The following is a 21,393-nucleotide window of genomic DNA, read 5'->3' on the forward strand; positions in this document are numbered from 1 at the left end:
TCCATTTCATATACATAATAGAATTTTACCCCTGAGTTTCTTACCAAAGCAACTGGGGGGGAAAAATTACGTACACAAAATAAATTTTGTGTACAAAAAAAAAATCATGTGAACAAAACAGTAAGTAAAATTTATTGGGTTCTTATTTGCCAAGATTAACAGGCTCTTCATATATTACAAAAAATGTAACTTCTATCTGAATCATTTATACACAGTAAGAAAAGTGTATATGCCCACAAAAATTAATAAAAAGCATGACCTGCAGAAGGGTTCTCTCAGATGAACATTCTCATTTTTGACAAGCACTCATTCACTCAAAGGTTGGTTAACTTTGGGGAAAAGCTTTCAGGCATTTTTGTTGTTACTTCAAAAACTCCTTCTACTGATATGCTTTTCACCGCAGCAGTGTGCTGGCAGACAATCCTGATCTTCTCGGGTTCATTTCTTTCCTAAAAGATAATTGACAAAGCTCTTTTTTAAGAGAGATCAAGTGACATCAACCTGATCCATCAAAGGATCGTGGGACAGAAGTGATTAGAGAAGCCATACAGATGCAGCCAGCTGCATCTGAGTGGGTTGGCTTGGTTCACCTACAGCCCGAGGAACTGCTAGGCTGCAGTCTACCCCATCCTAAAAAGTACACCAGGGAGATATTGGAGGTTTCCACTACCACAACCCATTTATTAACTCAGCATATAAGAATTCAGTAACATGAGAGGAATTGCTCCCTTAGAGTTTCCTCTACCGACTATAGCGGAATCCCAAGCAACTGACTCAGATGTAGCCTTCGGTGGATGCAGAATGTCCACTGAGAGCTCCTGCTCCCTGCCCCATCTACGTGGGAATATATAGCAATGTTGAAGCAATTAGCTGGTGAAACCACCATTCAGAGCAACAAGGATAAAATGTCCTCTCCACTTCTGGGAGGTCTCATCTCAGATAACTTGAGAGTTACAACATTTTGAAGCACTATCCTCATGAAGAAACACCATAATGTAACTTAAATTTTCCAACTCTCTTTCACTACCTGGTTCCTTGCAACTTACCTACCTGGTCCATGCACACACATCCTTTCAATATTAAATGGAAGGGACATGTGAATTTGGAGCCATTAAGAGCCTAGTACGGAAATGTGCATGTATTTTAGAGAGAGATTGTTCACCCAAGCTTGAGAAACATTGCTGCTTTTACTGTTGAGGAAAACCAAATATTTAGTAACAGCTTGACGTTCCCAATTTCTCTCTGAAGAGGTTATCAGCAGGAAAAGAGCCATGTTCTTTAAAGGTCTACATCCATTCAATGGGGAAGATGCTGGCTGACCTCAGCTTAACTAAAAATCAGCAGGAATTTTTTTGTTTAGACTGAATAACAATAAAAGATGCCTGCCCGAGACCCTGGCTGCGACAGTACATTATGGAAAATGCATTAACATTCCAGCAGCGTTAATCATTTTAACAGGAAGTCAGCCAGACAGACACCAAGAGGGACTCTCCTCGTTGGAGCTCTGTGTTGGGAAAGCACTCCAAGCATCCACCAAAGACCCTTTCAAACAGTTGTCTTTTGCAGCACACCTAGCAAGATATAAACTATTTCAGATTAGCTGCAAACCCAGAATCTCTCTCAGAAAATTCCCTCCCTTTTATTGTCAGGGGAGACAAGCCTAGTGCCCCTATCAGCAATGCCGTTAGTGCCACAGCCACTGGCCAGTGGGCAGCTCCTCTGCTAGGACAACCCCAGAGCATCTAGAGCTTTTTGCACGTGAGTGACAACATCTCCTTCATCCAGATGCTTAGAGAGCAGGAGAGAGCCTGGCCTTCTGCTTCCACCTCCTGTCCATGCATTGACCCACTCAACACTATGCCCAGCTGCTGATGGCACCGCTGGGAATAGAGGGCACCTCCGGCACCCACCCAGCACCTGACATCCCTGAGGTGTCCACGAATACATTCATCAGTGTATTTTACTGGAGCAGTGGTCATATAATGCAGCCTAACAGCTGAAGTGTTGACTTACAAATTGTTTCTCTATCTTGAGAGATCCCTGTGGCTCTTACATATATATAGAATCATAGAATCATTTAGGTTGGAAAAGACCTTTAAGGTCATTGAGTCCAACCATTAACCTAGCACTGCCAAGTCCACCACTAAACTGTGTCCCTAAGCGCCACACCTACATGTCTCTTAAATACCTCCAGGGATGGTGGCTCACCCACTTCCCTGGGCAACCTCTTCCAATGCTTGATAACACTTTCAGTGAAGAAATTTTTCCTAATATCCAATCTAAAGCTCTCTTGGCACAACTTGAGGCCATTTACTCTCCTCCTATCACTTGTTACTTGGGAAAAGAGACCGATGTCCAGACACCCAGCCGTATATATATACATGTATATTAGTTCTTTTTAAAATAATAAGACCGAGCCAGTAAAAAAGAACATATGTAAATGTTACATAGCACTAAGGCTCTTAAAGTGCATGCACTTTAGCGAGAATATAGGCAAAGGATTTTAAAGGAGCATAAATGTAGGGACTACTCTACATGTTTTTGACTATACCTGTTTGGAGCAAGGGAAGGGGAATTGATCTCCAAGCAAATGTTCTCCAGTGGAATCTGTTTAATTAACTTCTCTCACCAGTGCAGCCAGGAAAATAAACAAGACAGAATAGCCCATGAGAAGGTCAGTCTCACTACAGCAGTCAATATAGCAACATGCAAAATAAGTACCAGCTCTGCCAGAATGGCATTCAGACTGTTTAAGCCTTTGGAGATAATCCTATATTTCCAATGAACTGCAAACACAGGCTGAACAGAGTATTTATGTCCCTTAAGACCTCAGACAGTGCCAACAGCTTATAGCTTTTAGAAACCTTAGGAGGGGAAAGAAGACAAAATAACTTGGGTCCTGAGAATAACACTGCTTTGGGTGCTTACTTCTCTCCGCTGGCTGTACAACAACTTTGGACTCCTAGGAGCTACGCACAGGACAAAGGGGATGTTGGATGCCAGAAAGCAGACCCGCAAAGCTGCTGAAAAGGCACGGGTCAGCTTAACAGACCGGTGAAAGAACAGCGCAGCCTCAACCCAGCTGGCAGCTTGGGAGCACCGTGCTCAGAAACACGCCAGCATCCCTCCTCCCAGCCTAAGTGGTCGGATAGGGAGAGCTCATTATTGCCTCCTTTTACCTAGGCAGATGAAGCACTCTCGGTGACTCTCCTGTCAGCTCAGGTCCTCCCAGGGTAAATGTCTGAGTGCTGGAAGCAAGAGACTTTGTGCCTCCATCAGGCCAGGCAGAGGTGATGGAGCAGCCAGAGCCTGGGGCAAGAAAAGAGGTGGGCAATGTTTGGATGGATGGTGGTGAAGGTGAAGCTCCCACCGCTCCCTGACAAGGGGGTTGGCTTGGGAGAGGCTGCATTTTTGAGGGACCAAAGTTACTTACATGTTTGGGAAGCTTTCTTTCATTTACAAACACCAAACCATTTCACTGTGAATTTCAAACTGAGCTTTCAGTTAACAAGTGTTGAAATGTTTGGTTTTACCTAGGAAATACTGGAAAAAAAAAAATCAGCCTCTCATTTCAAAATGGGCGGTTTTCTTTGAAAACAACAGCCTGTGGGAGGCTTAGCTTCAAACTGCTACATGAGGTCCCTTTCTCATGTTTTTTTCCAAAATCCAAAAAATCCCAGTGTCTCATTTTTACTTCAAAGGAAAACAAGTTTATGGGGGCACTGACATTTTTCATGGCATGGAAGTCACTCTCCAGCCAGCCACAGCCAACCCCCCATCCCTGTTAGTATCACTTTTCCTTCTGCATTGATTCAGGTACTGGAAAATGATAGTTGGAAGAGAAGGCAAAAGGCCAAGGCTCAGGCAATCCAATTATAACCCTGCTGAAATGGCTTCCAGGAACTCAGGAAGGACAAACCTGATCATGCCTTGTAACGGCCAGAGGAAAAGAAGAATAATAGCCAGCTTGTACCCCTTCCAGAGTGACAGACTGTCCTCCCAGCAAAGTTATGGAGCAGTACGTCCTGAACACCTACAACATACATAAGAAACCCAGGGAGCTGGGATCAGGCTGCAGAGTTGAGCAACCCAGTGTGTATCAGGTTTTCTTATAGCAGGACAAGAAGACTCCAAAATGATAGTCAGTACTACAGTCACTGAAAAATACAAAGCTTGGTTTTGTTAACCCTGCCTTCCATATGGTGACATGGCTGCTGAGATTCCTTCAGCCCACGGGTAGGTAGGCAAGTACCACCAAATTAACTTCTTAGCAGTCACCAGAGGACTGGTAATGGGCACATTTTTCAATTAGCACCTGCCTAGTCCATATTGGGAGTTGCAAATACGGGAAAAATCTTTGCTGTAATTGCTCAGCTACCTCTCTTCCACAGCCCCTTTTTTCCATCCTGTTGTCTTCTGCCATGCTTATATTTTAAGGTATGCATAAACCTAATTGTTTTTAAATGAGTGGAAAGTATATACATTTTTTCCCCATTAGGTAAGTAAAATTTGGAATATACACATCCACTTAAAATAGTCCATGGGGAGAAAAAAACCTCATGAAGTCACACTTTCTTACCCTAATTTAAAAAAACTCCCACCGTATTGGGTAATGCTGAGGCAGTAGCTGTTTTGCTCCACTACCTTCACCATTCCCCCAAAAGTTACAGTAATTTCCTTGGTCTCTGTTTCACTAATTTTCCATCTGACATACTTGTTCAGGTGTACTTTGTGATTATTTATATTACTAGATCAGTACTAAGTAGCACCCCTGTGCTTTCCACCCAGCTCTTTTGACATTATGGAGTCTTGAGATGTACATTCAAGGCAGAGATGCATTACCATCACCTCTGTGTAAGCAGAGGCAATGGGTGCAGTTCTTGTATGTGAGCAGTCATCTCACAGATCACTTTCAAAAAATAAATTATTTCTAAGCCTGGGTCCTGTACCCACTGTTAAAAAAACAGGAGCAATGCCTACCTTCCTCCTTCAGGAAAGCAATCGCTTGTCTGCCAGCTGAGCAAGGATGCATGTTTCTGCCCTATGCAAACACATGCCTTAGAAAAGCAGAGTGACACTGAGTAAGTTCATCGTTTTTATCTTCAATACTAGTTTGTTTACTTTTAGAAAGCAATAGCCTTCCATTAGCAATAAAGAGCAGCTGTGGAAGTGAGCAAAGTTAAACTTGGCACTCAGAGCACAGTGGAGAGATAGGAGCACAGGTCACTCGGGAAGATGGCCATGGGCAGTTCAGAGGAAGGCTTTGCACCCGCTCGCTGTGTGCAGCCACAATAGCTGTGGAAAAGCAAGGCAGACCTGTTCTTTTTCCTTCTACTGCCATCAGTTTTGGTGGTGGTGCACATTCCCCCAAACACATACTAAGATGATGGCACTGAACAGCTACCATGGAGGGCACTGCTTGGTCTGCATCCTTTTGCTATTGGAAGTCCAAGGGAAAGGACCTCACCTGGTCTGCAGTCACAGATTGACTCTACAGGGCAGGCAGTCTGGGGGAAGGATACTACACTACAATGATTTCCCAAACCAAACATAGACAGATGTCCCTTTCCATGGATCCAGATCCCTATTTTTTGTGGATTTAGCAGCATAAGACGTGTCAGAAGTCACATGCAAATGTAGTTTCAAAGCCCCCTTTACACTGACTCGCTCCCAATGCTGTTTTGAACAGGCCCTTACAGCTGGAGAGCACGGAGTGAGCAGGGGCTGCTCTGACTCGCCCTGGACTGGACAGAGACAGAGACCAAAAGCAGCAGACAGGGATAAACACTCAACCCTTTTTTCCAGTCCCACCTTTGTGTGGGATGGGCAGGTCCAAAGGGTATAAGTGGAATACCTGGCAGCGGACTATACCCAAAACACCCTCTCCTGATCACTCAAACTGGCTTATGGCCAGATTACATGGGCGGCGCACAGGAAAGCAGTGGTGCTGCAGAAAATCTGATCTTTGATTTCCTCAAAATATTCGTTTTCCAGCGATCGCTGCTGTCCACATGTTATTTCATTTTTGTTGCTATTTGCATCCATCTGAAGTTTAAGGGAGTCTTTTGCAAGTGTTGGATTAAATTTAACTTGTTTTTATTCTGACAGTGCCCTGGGCACCTATGCGAATGCCACCTATACATAGGGACCCTTCCCTATGTATATAAATTGTATGCAGCATGCTAATTTATATAAATAAGATAAACTTCTTTGTCCCATCCTCCCTCCTCCATTGCAAGTTACATATATCAAGGGCCGAAACCTGAACTTGAGTCAAGAAGGACCTTTTAAGAGTAACTGGACAGGAGGCGCATCTTCTCCTGGGCATCATGGGCAAATCGCTAGCCAAGTTCCCTGGAGGTGAAAGCAGGCCCTCTTTCATTTTTCTCCTCTTGTTTCAATGGGAACCTTTCCTCTGCTACATCATGTAGCATGGGAGAGACAATGAAGCCTTGAGAGTGATTATCACAAGTCTAAATCCTGAGTGGTACTTTTAGGGAAGCATAACCCAGTTATCACTGAAAGGATGGTGTGGGTACTAACAGAAAAAGATGAAGCAGCATAAATAGAAGTCTCCTTTGGGAGAAAGGCTAGGAAGTCTCCCACATCCTTAGCAGAAGCACAGCTGGAAAGGAACATTTTTGTAGTTCGCGTTTGGCAAAGACTCCAGGCTCCTAGATGTAAGTGCTCACAAGTATTGTTATTTTTTCATCTCAAGCCATTGAACACTTGGATAAACTCAAACTTCAAAACAACCCCTAGTGTTCTTGAGAGGATGCCTGTGGAGCTGTGATGCAGGAAACAGGTGTCGAGCCTAGTTAAAGTCTGATGTATGTAGGAGACACTGTGTGAAATGTTTCTGGCTCACACGGGCAAGTCCAGTTGTTTTGCTGTGGCCAGCTGCAGCACAAGGACTCTCTGCTGCTCCTTGCATTGCTGAGGCGTGGACACAAGCCATGGAGCGAAGTCCAGCCCAAACCACACAAAGAGCCAGTCGAGACTTCACAAAATGTGATAAACAAAACTGTGGGGATCTAATGCCTTTGCCAGCCTAATTTTCTCAGGAGAGTGGCAGAAGCTCTTAGCAATGAAGAAACAGAGCAGAAAATAGCACCCTCCAAAAGGCAACATACCTGGAAATACAGTAACATATGAATAATAAAAATGAAGAAAACGTGACATCAGCTATGAAAATACCCCTGGTAACGATCTAAAGTAGCTTCTCTAGCTTCCCTACAATGTCTTCATTGCAGGCAACCAGCATTTCAGACACCTATCAATACGCCCCCCTTGTGGGATTTTGCAATTTTCATTTTACTCCTGCACAGACGTTTAGCCAGGAAAATAAAACTTTGGGTTTTAATCCCAACTAATTTCATATCTATCCAGATATGCAGAGGAATGTAAGCAGCCAGAGACTACGAGTTACACACACCTTAAGACAGTTAGCATACAGTGAAATCAAGCAAACTCTGGTTATGCAGAAATCAAAGCAGATTACCTCGCCAATGGCCACCAGCTTATCTGTATTTCTTGAAGAGTGGGAGGACAGAGTCCACATCCTGTAATAAACCACCTCATGTGCTTTGTGAAGACTTCTGGGTGCTAAGCTGAGTCATGGAAAAGAAAACTACACACAACTGTATTATTGTGTATCTTGAAAAGCAAATCATGAAAATGACAGTCCGGGACAAAGGGCATCAGTCTACTGTGTTACTAACAACTTCTGAATAACCTAATTACTCAGCCCTTTAAGAAGAAAATTAAAAGATAGATTCAAAGAGGGTTGGAGGGGTGCTAGTCCAGATAACTCTGCTAGTGAGCAGAGGAAGACCCCATTCTTCCTAATTTGGCTGAACTGAGCCTCATCTTCTAAGAGCTGGGAAACCTCTGAGAAAGGCATCTTGGCAACGTACCAGGTCTCTGGCAGCCTGGTCCTGGGTGATCTCCTTCCCAGAGGAAAGGCAGTTGTCAGTGCCAGGGAACAGGTCTCGTTGAACCAACCTACCAGACCAGTCCCATGAATGACTGCCTTCTCAGCTGAGCCCTTCATCACTCTGGGCTATTCAAGAGCACAGGACCATGTTCAGGAGCTGCACCAGCAAACAGCATAGGGACACAACAATTTCCCATGCTCCCTGTCCTCAGCTCTGGTAAAATTTCACTGTGGGCTTCCAGCAACGAGACTCCCATCCAGTGCCATGTGGGATGGAGGGTAAGCGGGAAGGAAACTTCCCATCCCTGGGAGATGGGGGCAAGACAGCCTCTACCAGCAGGGCTCCTGCTGAACCTCAGCTCTATCTGTCGCTGTTGGTAACAGGGTCAGCACTTGCCCTCCTTGAGTGATGCCCCAGCATTCACCCTGCCCTGCCACAATCTGCATCCACTAAGACAGCAGGGAGGAAGCAAGACCACTGCATGTAGCTGCACCTCTCCAAACAAAGGGCAACCTAAGGACTCCGAGAGGAAACTCTGAGCATCCTGATACTACAGCAGTCTCCGGGTGCTGGTCATGAAACAACCTTTTTGGATAAATGGTCCCAGATACACACAGAGATTGTCAATGGATGTGCTGCACTCACTGGGAGTGCAGAAGGGACAATTTCAGAGAGTGCTGACATCTGCTCGTGCATATTACATACCACGTTAGCCCACTGCACATGCACTTGCCATTGCCTCAACTCAGTATAGAGGTCCTGTGTAGTAGAGAGCTGAGTTTCCACCCTGACTTTCCCAGGCAGGAATAACGACCCCTGAAGAGAAGGGAAGTTATCTAGTGATGCTTTGATTGGAGCTCCCCACACAGTGCTCCATTTAACTTCTTCCCACAGCGCTCACTTCATTTGTTCGCTTCCTCCCCCTTTGTTGTGTGTCCAGAAATGTTCTGAGCACAAAAATGCTCTCTCTATATATTTATAGCAATAAGCCAGTGCCAATCAGGACTTCAAAGCTGCCCTCTCCAGGCAGTGCACTTCACAAGGACAGACCTTCCTGCTAGATAATCCCAGGTCCTTTCCATTTCACAGGTTCACCAGTGGTCATGTGCTGAGCAGACCTAGGAGGTTCCAAGCAGCAGGTCCAATTCCACCCAGGAGATGCAGCATTCAACATACACACACATTCCCATGTAAATCAGTTAACATGATCATGCTGGCTCCTAGTCTCCATCCACAATTCACCACTTTTGACAACGGTCAACAAAATTTGGCAGACGGATAAAGCTCTTGGAGATACAACATTCCTACAAGGTTTGTGAGAGCTGGTGGCCATATAGATGACATTGACCCTCTCCGTTCCCCCTCAGGTCTACAAAGAGGAGGCACACACCCAGCTGCTGAGTCTGACACTGGCAGCTATCCAAACACGACCTACCCAGCTCTGGACTAACCTCGGCACATGCTACTTCTTGCCTAAATGGCAATCCAAAAAGCACAGGGAGGCAACATGGAAGAGAGCTGGGGAATTACAGGGAGGCCACAGGAACACAGAAGAACGCCAAGGTACTGTCGTGGGCAGAGCCCAGAGAGTGCACAGAAGAGCTGGTGGTACCACAGCAGGGATCAGGGAGACATACAGGGAACTGGAAATACAGCACCAGGAGTGCTGAGCTGTAACAGGAGCACCACAATACATAGGTAGGAGACTGGGATTGCCATGGTGAGGAGGTCACAAATCCCTGGGGGAAAAAATCTTTATTGGTTATGCTGCTTGCAAGATAACTTATCTTCTATCAATGGGGGACACATGTACTTTATCTATACTGTGCCTGGGCACTGACAAGGAGCCAAGCATCTGTTTGCACTCTTTGGTGACAGAGCATACAGCCCTAGCACAGCCAAAATAGCAGACGCAAAATCTGAACGTGCATATTAAAGAAGTTAAACCCAGTGTCCACACCCTGTCACAGAAATACAAAATACACATGGGAAGGAGCCAAGCACCTCACCTGGGCCATGGCGTTGCACCGCCTGTCTGCTCTGCTCTGAATCAGATGAACCCCAAAACACTCAGTGACAGAGTCAGGATGTCTTTGGGGGTGGGAGGAGGCAGGGACATGTCAGCTGTTATTCCCCGGCAGCAAGTGTGGCCGAGGTGCAGTAAGTGCCAGCAGCCACAGAGACCTTGCAGCAGATGGAGAGGACACCCATCACGGTGCCACAGAGCACAGCTCTGCTGCTGTTTAGCACTATGGGCTTCGTTGATAGGGACTAGGCAGGGTGGGAACCACAAAGAGCTTTCCCATCTCTGCAGGCAGGCTTTAACAGCCAGCCCCAGACACCGTCCATGCACTGACCCAGCCTGCCTGCCCGGTGATACCTCTGGTGCATCACGGGTTCGATCACACGGCCAGTGTTGTGACTTATCCATGTCTCACCCCGTGCGCTTCCAAAACAGGGGGATGCGGCCCTGCTTCCCCCCGTGTCAGTGCTGCTTCGTGGTCTTTTAGGCAGCTGTACTTGCTCCCATGCTGGGATGCTGAAGGTTTGCTCAGCCACGCTGCGGCGCCGGTGCTCTGCCGTGGCAGGCCAGGCTCATCTGTATGCAGCCGCTGACCGTGGACACCATGCAGCCGCCTCGCCTGCCCTTGAAGGCAGTGTACATAGACATATTACCTTGCCCAGGCATTGCAGACAAAACCCATATATTCTGATGTTGACTGTCACTTTGGTAAGATATCAGATATGTCCCCAAGCGCTGTCACAGAAGTAGCTTGCTCTTCAGATCGCAGCCTTTTGAAAACAGGTCAGATCTTCCTATTCTGTGTATGTGCCACTTCTCTACGCTTTTTTTCAGGTTTGCCTTCAGTTCCTTGATGCCACCCACACACTCGCTACATGACAAGCGCTCCACACACCAGCAGCTCTGTGGTAGCCAAGCCAAACACTGACACTGCTCGTTATGCTGTTTTCTAGGGCAGAGGGTCTACACCTCGCTTCTACAGACTCTTTGTCCCCGTGCCTCGTTGTTTCTGCTTTTTCAGATGAATTACCCCACCATTTTCATCAGCAGACCCAGGCACAGTAGTGGCACTGATCTCCTGCGTTTGTATTAAGCACCCTTTTGGCAGCATCTCTCTGTGCACAGCACCAAGCATTTGGGGAGATGGGTATCAGTTCCTGCCCCAGGCACGGGTTCATCAGGGCCATGATCCTCACTATGTTTTCTCGCTGTTCTGTCATTCACAGCAGCTCAAAGAGGGGCCTAAAATTTTGCCAGGCCCTGGAGGGGGTACTTTGCACTCACTGCGTGGTAGGGCCACCACACAGTGCAGTGAGGGTTACCATTCTGGTGCCCCAACTGATTGACACCGATAGCAAAGCCAACCCCAGCAGGGGAAATGAACGGATGGATAACCACCTGCTGAAGAGGAAAATGCCGAGACAACTAAGTGCTATGGCAATTTGTATCCTTTCTTTGATCTCAGCTGTACCTTTGTACTGCATATAGAAAGCAAAGAGAAGAACAACAAACCTTTCTGCTAGGCCAGTGTCTCTCAAATTAATTTTCCTGCTCTGCAGTGGGAACAGAGGATTGAACCCCAGCCTGCATTAATGAAAAAACAAACAAAAGCAGAATTTCATTAGTGATGAAAGTTGCATTTCCAACCAATTATTTATTTGCTTTCGCCTCTAAAGAGCCTATCTATGCATTGCATAGGAGCCTGTTGGAAGCACCTCCAGTAAAAGTCTTTGGTCAATTTGTTTAAACTCTTATCACAACAAACAGCAGGATTAAACGGCATATCATCCACTTGGCCTTGTCACCATCTCCTCGCTTGTTCCCATGTCGAAATCTGGAAAAAACTCATCACCTTTGCAGTTTGTCCCAGAGTTCAGCAGATTCAGACCCTGTTAGTCCATGACTAAAAACAAGTTTCAGAAGAAAGGCCCCAGGAGGATGATCCACCTGCAGCCCTCCAAAAACTATTTGAGTAAGCACAGACAGAGCTCTTAGACAGACTCTTAGCTGTCAGTCATGAACTCAGAGGGGATTTCCAGGATCTGAGGAGTTCAAGTAACTTACACTGAACCTTTTAGTTCTATTATATCCACTCCACTCTGCTTGGCACGGGTGATGAAAGGGCGATGACACCAGCCAGCCAAGGAGTTGCAATTTCAGCACGCTTCCAGCCCCTGCTACTGATTCAAGGTGCTCATTGAACAAGGAAGGTGCAAAGTACCTCTGTGTGATTTGGTAGCCATTGACAGCATACACTGGTCCACTATTTCGTGTCTATCAACAGACAAATCCACTTTAGAAGCTTTCTAGATCTACAGGCTCTGCATCTCAGCCTATGGAAAGTACCTCCACATTATTACTGTCACCCTGCATCCCCCTCATTATTTATGCCTGGTGTTAAGCTATGCACTCACTGTAAGCCCTTGCACGTGTGGGAGTCCCTAGTGCATGTGGTGCATCTGCATGCATTATTTTAAGCCTGGAAAGAACCGAGCAACATGGGGCTTTTTTTCTGGCAGAAGCTGTACCAGCCAGAGCTGCACCAACAACAGAGTACTAACTAACGAGCGAGGCACTCTGAAGGCACTAGTATTGCCAAAGAAATCACAAACCCTTCTTGATTTTTCTATCACATCATGTACATCCTGCAAGATAAAGAGACATGAGGAGTCATACAAAGTGCAATCAGATCTGCTGTTTGTAGCATCCCAGGGAAAGGTGATGGCTAAAGGTATCAGATGGAGCTTGGGACCTACCACTTTCCATACGGCTGCAGACCATCTGTGCCATTCCATCTCTGTGAGACAGAGGTCACCAGGGCTGTTAGTGTCCCCCCAAATTAATGATATGACTGAAAAGAAAACTTGGGTCTCCACTAACTCTGTGCTTTCTCTCATTTCCCCTCAGGTTTCCCAAAAGCTAAACATGGCATCTAGCTAAATTTACACTAGGTCCTTCCCCCAGTACATCTGTGGCCACTCATGTCCTATGCTATGTAGGAGGGGACAGGGCTTGTCCAGACAACCTCAGAGGCTGCAACAGGGCTCAGCACACACACTGATTGCTAAGGCCAGTCTTTGTGGGGATAGAGAGTTTCATGGTGTGCAGCCACACAGCTCCCTCATGAGCCGTCCTGCCTTCCTGAGCCCCTCTGGACCAGGCATTACCCTGGGACTGCAGGCAGAAACACAAGCTCTCTGTTAAATTCCCCTTTCAAGGTAAAGACACAGGATGACTGCTGAGGGTTCAACGATGTTTTCCAGCTCAGAAACCATACTTCCTCCCTCCTGCACATTAGCTACCACTAGTCCCAACTGAACACCTTAGGAAGTTGGGTTTCCTATGCAAAGCAACAACTTTATTTCCAGTGCCCGCCTGGTGCTGACTGCAGGGGGCTGGGGCACAGCTTGCACAGCAAAACCAACGGCACCGTGGAAAGGGGGCTACTTCTGACCCTTGTTCGGTGTTGGGGATGCCAAGGCGGGGTGGGAATGACACTGCACTTTCCTTTTCTGGAGCGCCAGGCCACCTACGACTTGGCTTAGGCACCACAGGTCTAAGGAGAGGACAAAGTTTCGCCTGTTTTGCCAGGCTCACCCTACCCACGGCCGCTGCAATGCCAGGTTTCTCTCGCCCCGGGGGAAGCAACCCCACGCCTCCTTCCCCAGCCCCAGCCCCACTCTCACGCTACCACAAGGACCTCTGGGCCCTGCTGCTGCAGGGACGGGGGGCACAGGCCGTCCCACAGAGCCCCCCTCGGCCCACGCGAGGCTGCCCGCCCTCGGCAGTGCCCTGCCCAGCTGGGAGCTGCAGGACGTGAGCATGTCTACAAGGTTTTTGCAGCGCTACAGCAGCAAAAGGGGTTCAAGAGCTCAGGCCAGGCAGCATCTGACTGCAAGGCTAAGCCTGAACCAGAGCAAAGTTACGCCCCTGCAGAGAGAGGGATTTTGAGCAGACTAAATACTTGATATTCCCTTTTTTGCAAAACCAGTGTTTTCATCCAAGGCTAAGAATTTTGTAGAAATTAACAATAAGGCCAAAACTCTGCAAACATTCGGACACTGCTTGACTTTTTACTGGGAACATCTCCATACATAATTGCATTCCTATGCAATACTGGGAGCCTTTCTGTCACACAGGCAGCAGGAAGCAGGTGCAAGGCTGCCTGGTATCACCTGTTTAGCATCTCCGATGACAACATGATTATTAATCATTAATGTCAATCACATTAATAGTCTTAAGACTATTGCACACCTGTTCCCTAGCACCATCTGGAGGCAAACTCTGTCCTTCACCCAATTTAGTGGAAATGGTGCCAGTAGATCCAGGATAACAAAAGGCTCTAACTACTCTGGGTCAAACATTCAGTAAAGACTCAGGTATTTGCTGCTCTGAATACACATTATAATAGAGGCAAATTATTCAAGTTTGGTTGATTGCTGCAGGCCGAAAACTGTATAGGAACATATGTTTAAACTTAATAAGCTACTCTAGGCAAAAAGCAGAACAACGCAGCTGTTCAGCTATAGACAGCACAAAACCTCCTGACAACGTGGTTTTAAGAAATCGAGGAAGAAAACATAGAAGAAACCAAAAGTTTAAGATGGGTATCGCTTTCATTACAAGCTTTTGCTCTCTGGTTTTTTTTCTTCCTGTCTGGGAGCTGATACCTTCTCTACCTGCATCCTCCTCAAAACAGGAAAAAAAAAAACCCAAATCCTTGCCTTTCAGTCCTACACCCCAGAAGGCAGACATCAGATCATTTCAGAACAGGGCATTACAAACCATTTTACAAAGGGGCAATTGATAAGATGCTCTAACCAGGATGGAGTCCAATCTGAAAAATTACATAGGCATCTGAGACATAGAAGACACATGACCAAATCTTAATGCCAAATGCTCTCACCATCAGCTGGTACGATGCATGATTTTGTACCTGAGGTGGTCATGGACTAAGTTAATACTTGTGTATTTTCTTCACTGAGCTAGTAAAACTCCCCCTAGGGAGACAAAGCCTCCACTTCCCTAGTGGCCCTCAGAACAATTGAGTGTCATATATAACTCACCTTGTTCATTGCTGGTTTACAGTCAGCAAAATTTTGATCAGTATTTTCATCAGGCCCACATCCACACAGGTGCTGCGAGGGAGCACAGGACTCAGTTTTTAGGACACCGGCCAACATAGCAGAATCCACAGCAGGCAGGTACCTCCAAGATCTCACAACACTGGGCTTGTCTCCCTTTCACATCCTGTTATCTCCCAATACTGAGCAGTCAGAAGAGTAAGTCTTGAAATAAGACCAAACCCAGGCTTTTTCCTTTGAATATGATTCAAAAAATAAAATAAAATATAAAAACCCAAGACAATTCTTCTCAAAATAGCCAGGATCTGAGCAACTGTTAAGTTACTGTATACAAGGGAAAAGGAGAGAAGGAATAGAAGGGCTACAATTCTTTCCTTCCAACTGTATTTTGAAGGAAATCAGAGGTTGCTTCTGCACCACTCAGAGCCCAGTCAACATGACATACACAGAATGTCCATCCAGCTGTGTTTTTTTAATGGCTCAGAAAGGGATGTGCAGTCTGCAAGTCCTAACAGGAGCTTTTCTCAGTGGGCCCACAACTGTGTGACTTTCAGTCAGCAGAAATTAATGAGGGAGACATTAAGTGCTGCACATTAGCCATCTCTCAGACTAGGAGCAGCTAAGCAAGGAGTCCGAGAAACTAAACTGACAATTTTATGGTGATCTTCTTTACAAAGTATTTGTTCACAGACATGGAAGATGCAAATGAACAACCTGTCTTTATCACATCCAAGAGATGACAATGGTACATACCAAAGGCCTTTGAAAAATTCGCTATATTCATCCTATGCATCTATATAACACTCTGCTCACTTCTTGAACTTTCCAACAGCAAAACACCACTTTAAGACAAGATGCACATTGGTTTTAATTACATCATAAATAATAGTTTCTGCAATATCATGTTTCAGTTTCTGAATCTATATCCGAAGGAAGTTCCGAAGCTTGGGGAATACTTTCAGTGCATTCTGTGTAGTCACTTCTATAACTTCTTCAACTGGAATTCCTTTAATTTTGGCAATATATTCTGCAGCAACATAAATATTTTTTGGTTCATTTCTCACCTGAAAACAAACAAACAAAAAAACCAGACCAAATTACAGATCCCTACAGACCACACGTGTTTCAGATTCGGTACTTCCTGACACAATTTCAGTCACATTGTGGCCTGTGTGCCAGAGAAATTACATGTATCTATTCTTATTGGATTATTTTCCCCTTTGCGCATTACTGGAGTTTCTTCTCCTTTCCCAGCCTCAGGAACACTGCCTTGTTCATCTCAAAATTTTCACTTGGCAACCTCTTTCATCCCTTGTACCTATGCTTATACTACTTCACTCTCCTGTGCCAGTAACTGACCTCCGTAAGGTGTGGGTTTGGATATATGCACATAGAAGTTCCTCCTCCCCATCATTTACCTGTTTTTCAGGCCCCAGAGCTGGAGAGTCAGTTTCCAAGCACATACTTTCCAGAGGTAACAGCTTCACAAGCTTCTGCTTCTTGAAGAAAATAAAACAGCTATTAAACACTTTATGCACTTAGACCTGTGGGAAAAAAACATATGAAGGGAGGATATCCTCTGCATTTAAAAGCAATGTCAAAAGACTTTGGTGCCACTGTCTGCATTTTATCAACATTTCAGAATGGAAGCAAGAATACCAGGAGCTGCCCAAGAAGTCCCTTCAAATTAGGATTATCCTGGTTTTTAAGTATCTGAAGTACTATTACCTAAACACTGAATCCATTGTTATTTATTAAATCATGTAGTTATATTACCCAAAATACCCTATGTTTAGAGTTGCCAATGCAATTTTCATTTGCTATTTTTCTGTATATATTTGTGTATATATATATTTGTGTACCTTTTTCCCATCTCTGCTTTTACCACTCAACCCCAGTTTGCTTTCCTTTCTCCAAGTTCCTAACCTCACTCCCATCTATATCCATCCCTCACACCCCCTCCACTTGAATCATGCCTTTTCCTTTCTTACATATCCTGAGCTTATCACAGAGAGTGATGATGGTGCAGGATGGAAACAAACTGCTACCCCAAAATAAGAACTCAGCATAGCTTGCAGCAGCCCAGAGCAGAAATTAAAAGAGCAGCCTCACCAAAGGAAGGGCTGAACCTCATCAATGCTGTCTTTAAGGAATTTAGCTGCTTCTTTGCTGGGTATACCTTGTGATAATCTCAATTTTTCAAAGGTCTGTGCCTTAGCCAAATTGAGCAGATTTGCTTTTCAACAGAAAGTGCCATAGCACTGAGATAGAAACTAGTCCTTTTCTACATGTCATGTCCCTACTCTAAAACAATACAGTGACAGAAGCTTCCAAAGAAGAGTTCACCAGAAACCACATTAAAATGCGAAAAAACCACCTATTTTCTTAATCCTTGTTTCTCAGGAATAGCTGAACTGTTTTAGCCAAAATTTCCCCCCAAAAGTCTAGCTAAGGCAAAAGCCCCAAGTAGAAATTTAGCCAAAGTAAAAACATGCAATGCTATAAGCAACTGAAACTTCTATTGTGAAGTGTGTATGGTTGCTGTCATCTGACGAGTACTGCTCGTCCCGCTTCAGACTGTACAGACTTAAAAAACAAGCATATTCTTGAGCTGCACAGTGAAAACAGTCATGTTTGCCATCATGGTAAGCTGTCAGCTATTACCTGCAATCCCAAAGCACCAAGAAGCAGCAAACCCCTTTAAACATTACCTGTTCACTCCTTATAATGGAAGGAGGAATGGAGAAGAAATATCCAGCTTTCACCCCTTCCATCGCTACAGATGGCTTCCCATCAAACGCATGGAGCAACACCTTTGTAGCACCTCAGAGAAAAGAAGCAAACCAAATCATTAGCAGTGTTCACAGTAGGTCTGTGATGTCAGCTTCCAATGGCACCTTGGTCCCATAAAGAATGAATACAGAATCTCTGCACTATTCCTTCCAAGTTTCATGTACACAAACTGAAGTGAGGACATGGCACAACTGAAGGAATTCTGCTGACAAAAGACATGACAGAGAAAATGCATTAAAAACACACCTTGTTCCTTTAAGAGATTAATGGTTGGTCTTCCAGCTGAGCGGGAATGAACATTTCTGCACAGAAAGGAGAGGCCCAGCATTAAGAAAATCAGCAAAACGCTTTTTTTTTTTCTGTAAACACAAATGAACTAAACAGCAGCTTGGGATGAAAATAATTAATCTGTATTACACCTTTTATCAGGAGAAAAAGCTAGAAACATATATATGAATCATTTTACCTACAGTAAAGATATAGCAACAACATAGCAAGGAGAGGACACAGAAGACCACCGTATTGAAATGCAAACATACGGAAAAGTCTGTAATTAAATCTCAAACCGGAGACTGACAGGATACTAATGCCAGTTTAATCCATCTAAGAAAAATTCTGTGGGGTCTTAGTAACTATCAATCTTGGGAAATATTTCCACATGTTACTGAGATCTGGCAAATTCTCCTACTAGTATAAACAAAACCTACAAAGGCAGATCCAGTCTTCTCGCTAACTCAATCTGCTTGATCAAAACCTGTCTTTGTCCTTCCTTCTGTTCATCCGTGCTGGCAAATCTGGGAGTGAAATCTAGTCCAACCTACAGTACAAGAAGAGAAGTGAAAAAATTTTACAGACCTAACGCTTGACTAAACCACAATACTATACATAAAGGCAAAAAAATGCTTCAAAACTGCAAGGCATTTCAAAAAATATACACTAGAGACTGCAATTAAAATAAGCTCAACTGAAGCTTAACTCAGAAAGGAATCCATTCTGAACCATAAGCTTTTCAACTATGAAAGCATTTGTGGGCAGATAGTTACTAACAATTGTATTTAACATTTTCAACTGTAACTGGGGTTTTATATTCTATTGAATATTAGTTCAGACTAAATCTCAAATCTGGATCTCTAATACAAGTAAAATTTCTGACCTGAACCTGTAGCTTTAGTCCTATCTCTAGCAAAAATTGCCCATTAATTCTATACTTTTTTGATTTAAACATGTTCAGGCAAAATTTAATGTTTGTCGAAGCAGCCCCTTTCACAGTTACACTAACCAAAGTCTTTGATATACAGCACAAGTACAACATGGCAAGTTTAGCTACAAAGCTCTGCCAATCACTGCTTTTTCTGCAGCCAGTGCAGAACCAGCCATAAGTCGCTCTGGTACCTACACACAAAAGACCCAGACTCTACCCTAAAGCTTTCAAGCGTCCATAGTTTATGAAGAAATGTAAGACAGGAAACAACACATGGATACAGACAGATGAGGGATCACAAGAAAAAAGGACTGTACAAGCCAGTGAGGCGTACTGAAATCATAGCTTAGCCTAACTTTGCCAGGGAAGAAAGCAAGAAGGATCTGAATGAGGATAACAATGTGACTCAACACTTAACTGTGCCAGAGAACAGGTCAAAAGACATTTGGGTATAAGACAATATAGCATAATTATGCAACCTTCCTACTAAATCCACCAGCATAAATGCCATCTATCTCCTAATAATGATAATGAAGGAAAAGAAGGAATCAGGCAAATCTATGAAGGAAAGCACATTAAGAGAATTACAAATCAGACTTAGCACTTGTTCAGACTGATAGCAATACTTATTGCATACACAAAACCAAGTATTCACTACGTTTTTGTAATTCTGGTGACAGATGCTGCCAAAGCCATAGACATGTACACAAGTTACAGAATTCTACTTACTTCGCCAATCCCCACCAATTTATCTTTGTAGAGTTCTATAAGTGGCAATGCAGCATCCAGATCCTGCAAGAACAAATTAAAGATGCAACCCTCACTGCCCTTATAAGATGGAAGGGGTATGAACTCAGCATTGTGATTAAATTGGAGTTTCCTTCATTGTTCTTAAATTCTATACCTTAAAACTTGCTGTTACTGTGAGTTGTGCGGTCAGACAGTTTTTAGAAACCTGCAGGATTTCCCTTCTTTACTTAATGACCCTTCATTGCAAGTTATCTTTCCACAGGAGCATAAGAGGTAATTAAAACAAGGCCCATAAAAAGGCTAATAACATTAAATGGGTGCAGACAGCTCTCCAAGTTTTTCAGGCTAAGGGCACAAACGGTTGCCTTCCACTTCCCACGCTAACAAAGGGACATCTGCAAACACACACGCATGCTGTTCACTGTAAGCAAAGCATCCACTTGGGATTTTTAGAAATGTTTCACTGCAGTAATATGGCCAAATGACTCCAGTGAACAATTCTGCTTTAGGACTAACACGGACAAATGGATGTGCTAAGAGACCCTGGGATTTGGTCCACTGGGTCTTCTGTACTACAGAAGCACAGAAAAATCAGTGGGCAGATCTGAAGTTAAATCAGGCAGACCAGAGCATCCCGTCATCTGCCCTGAGCAGTCCCAGGAGTATTTTATAGCTGCGCTAATCTAACTCGCCCATGTATTACCTTCAAAGTAACACTGCGCTGCTCCTCTGGCGAAACCTCTTGAACCGGGTGAACTCCGAGGCACGGCACAACAAACCCTGGGAATCTGGGCACGGAATAGGCATCAGTAGCGCCAGAGACGACAGAGAAAGCAAGTTTAAAGTCAAAAAGAATGGCCGGCCTGACCAAGGAAGAGGGCAGGGCGTCCCCCGTCAGCTCCCACGCCGCCAGCCGCTCCCGCCAAGGCGCGGACCCCGCGGCTGGGACACGGGCGGGCGCCGGGCCCCCCCGCCGGCCTCGCACCTCTCCGACAGGGCCACGACGCTCCGGAACTCCCCCGCCTGCTCCGACACCACCACCAGCGCCGACACCGGGGCCTGCGGCAGAGAGAAGCCCCCGCCCCGCTGAGGCCGGGCCGGGCGGCGGGGCCGGAGAGGAGCGGCGAGAGGGTCGCTGCCGGCCGCCTCACCTGTTCCGCCGCCCGCACCACGGCCGCCACGTCCTGCAAGAGACACACGCCGCCTCAGCGCCGGGGCCGCGCCGCCGCCGCCCCCGCCGCCCAGCCCCTCCGCGCCTCACCGTCTGGAAGCAGGGCGCGGCGAGGTGGCAGTGACAGTCCACCGGCCCCGCCGCCGCCATGCCGCCCTCCGGGGCTGAGAGGAAGAGGCCGGGAGGCGGCGGGTTCCGCTTCCGGGCCGGCATTTTCCCTGCGTCCGAGGCGGGAAATGGCGGCCGGCCCGGTGCCGCTGTTGTTGCCGCCTCCGGGGGAGGCGGGCGCGGGGCCGCCGCCCAGCCCGACCGCCACCGCCGCCGCCCAGCGGGACCCGCGGGTGCGGTGCGGCTCGCGGCGCGGCCTAGGCGAGGTGTTGGCGCTCTGCGCGCCCTTCGTGCGGGCCCTGGCCCAGGGGCAGCCGGGCGGACCT

General features: G+C 45.8%; 1 protein-coding gene across 2 annotated transcripts; it reads right to left on the minus strand.

Annotated features, from left to right (window-relative positions):
- Positions 1-15,744: 15,744 nt before the first annotated feature.
- Positions 15,745-21,258, minus strand: TATDN3 (TatD DNase domain containing 3). Of its 2 annotated transcripts, none has more exons than XM_030034723.2 (10): positions 21,050-21,258; positions 20,940-20,972; positions 20,774-20,847; positions 20,492-20,576; positions 19,768-19,830; positions 18,545-18,654; positions 18,084-18,139; positions 17,756-17,868; positions 16,463-16,540; positions 15,745-16,108 (listed from the first exon to the last, which is right to left on the minus strand). In XM_030034723.2, exons 1-10 carry the CDS (start codon positions 21,170-21,172, stop codon positions 15,965-15,967), a joined length of 879 nt encoding a protein of 292 aa, XP_029890583.1. In that variant the 5' UTR covers positions 21,173-21,258; the 3' UTR covers positions 15,745-15,964. The 2 variants fall into 2 exon arrangements, with proteins under 2 accessions (XP_029890583.1, XP_029890580.1); XM_030034720.2 differs by having other exon boundaries at positions 16,463-16,543; positions 21,050-21,256.
- Between the last annotated feature and the right edge of the window lie 135 nt (positions 21,259-21,393).

Source organism: Aquila chrysaetos, chromosome 13, assembly GCF_900496995.4.
Source record: "Aquila chrysaetos chrysaetos chromosome 13, bAquChr1.4, whole genome shotgun sequence".
Classification (NCBI taxonomy): Eukaryota; Metazoa; Chordata; class Aves; order Accipitriformes; family Accipitridae; genus Aquila; species Aquila chrysaetos.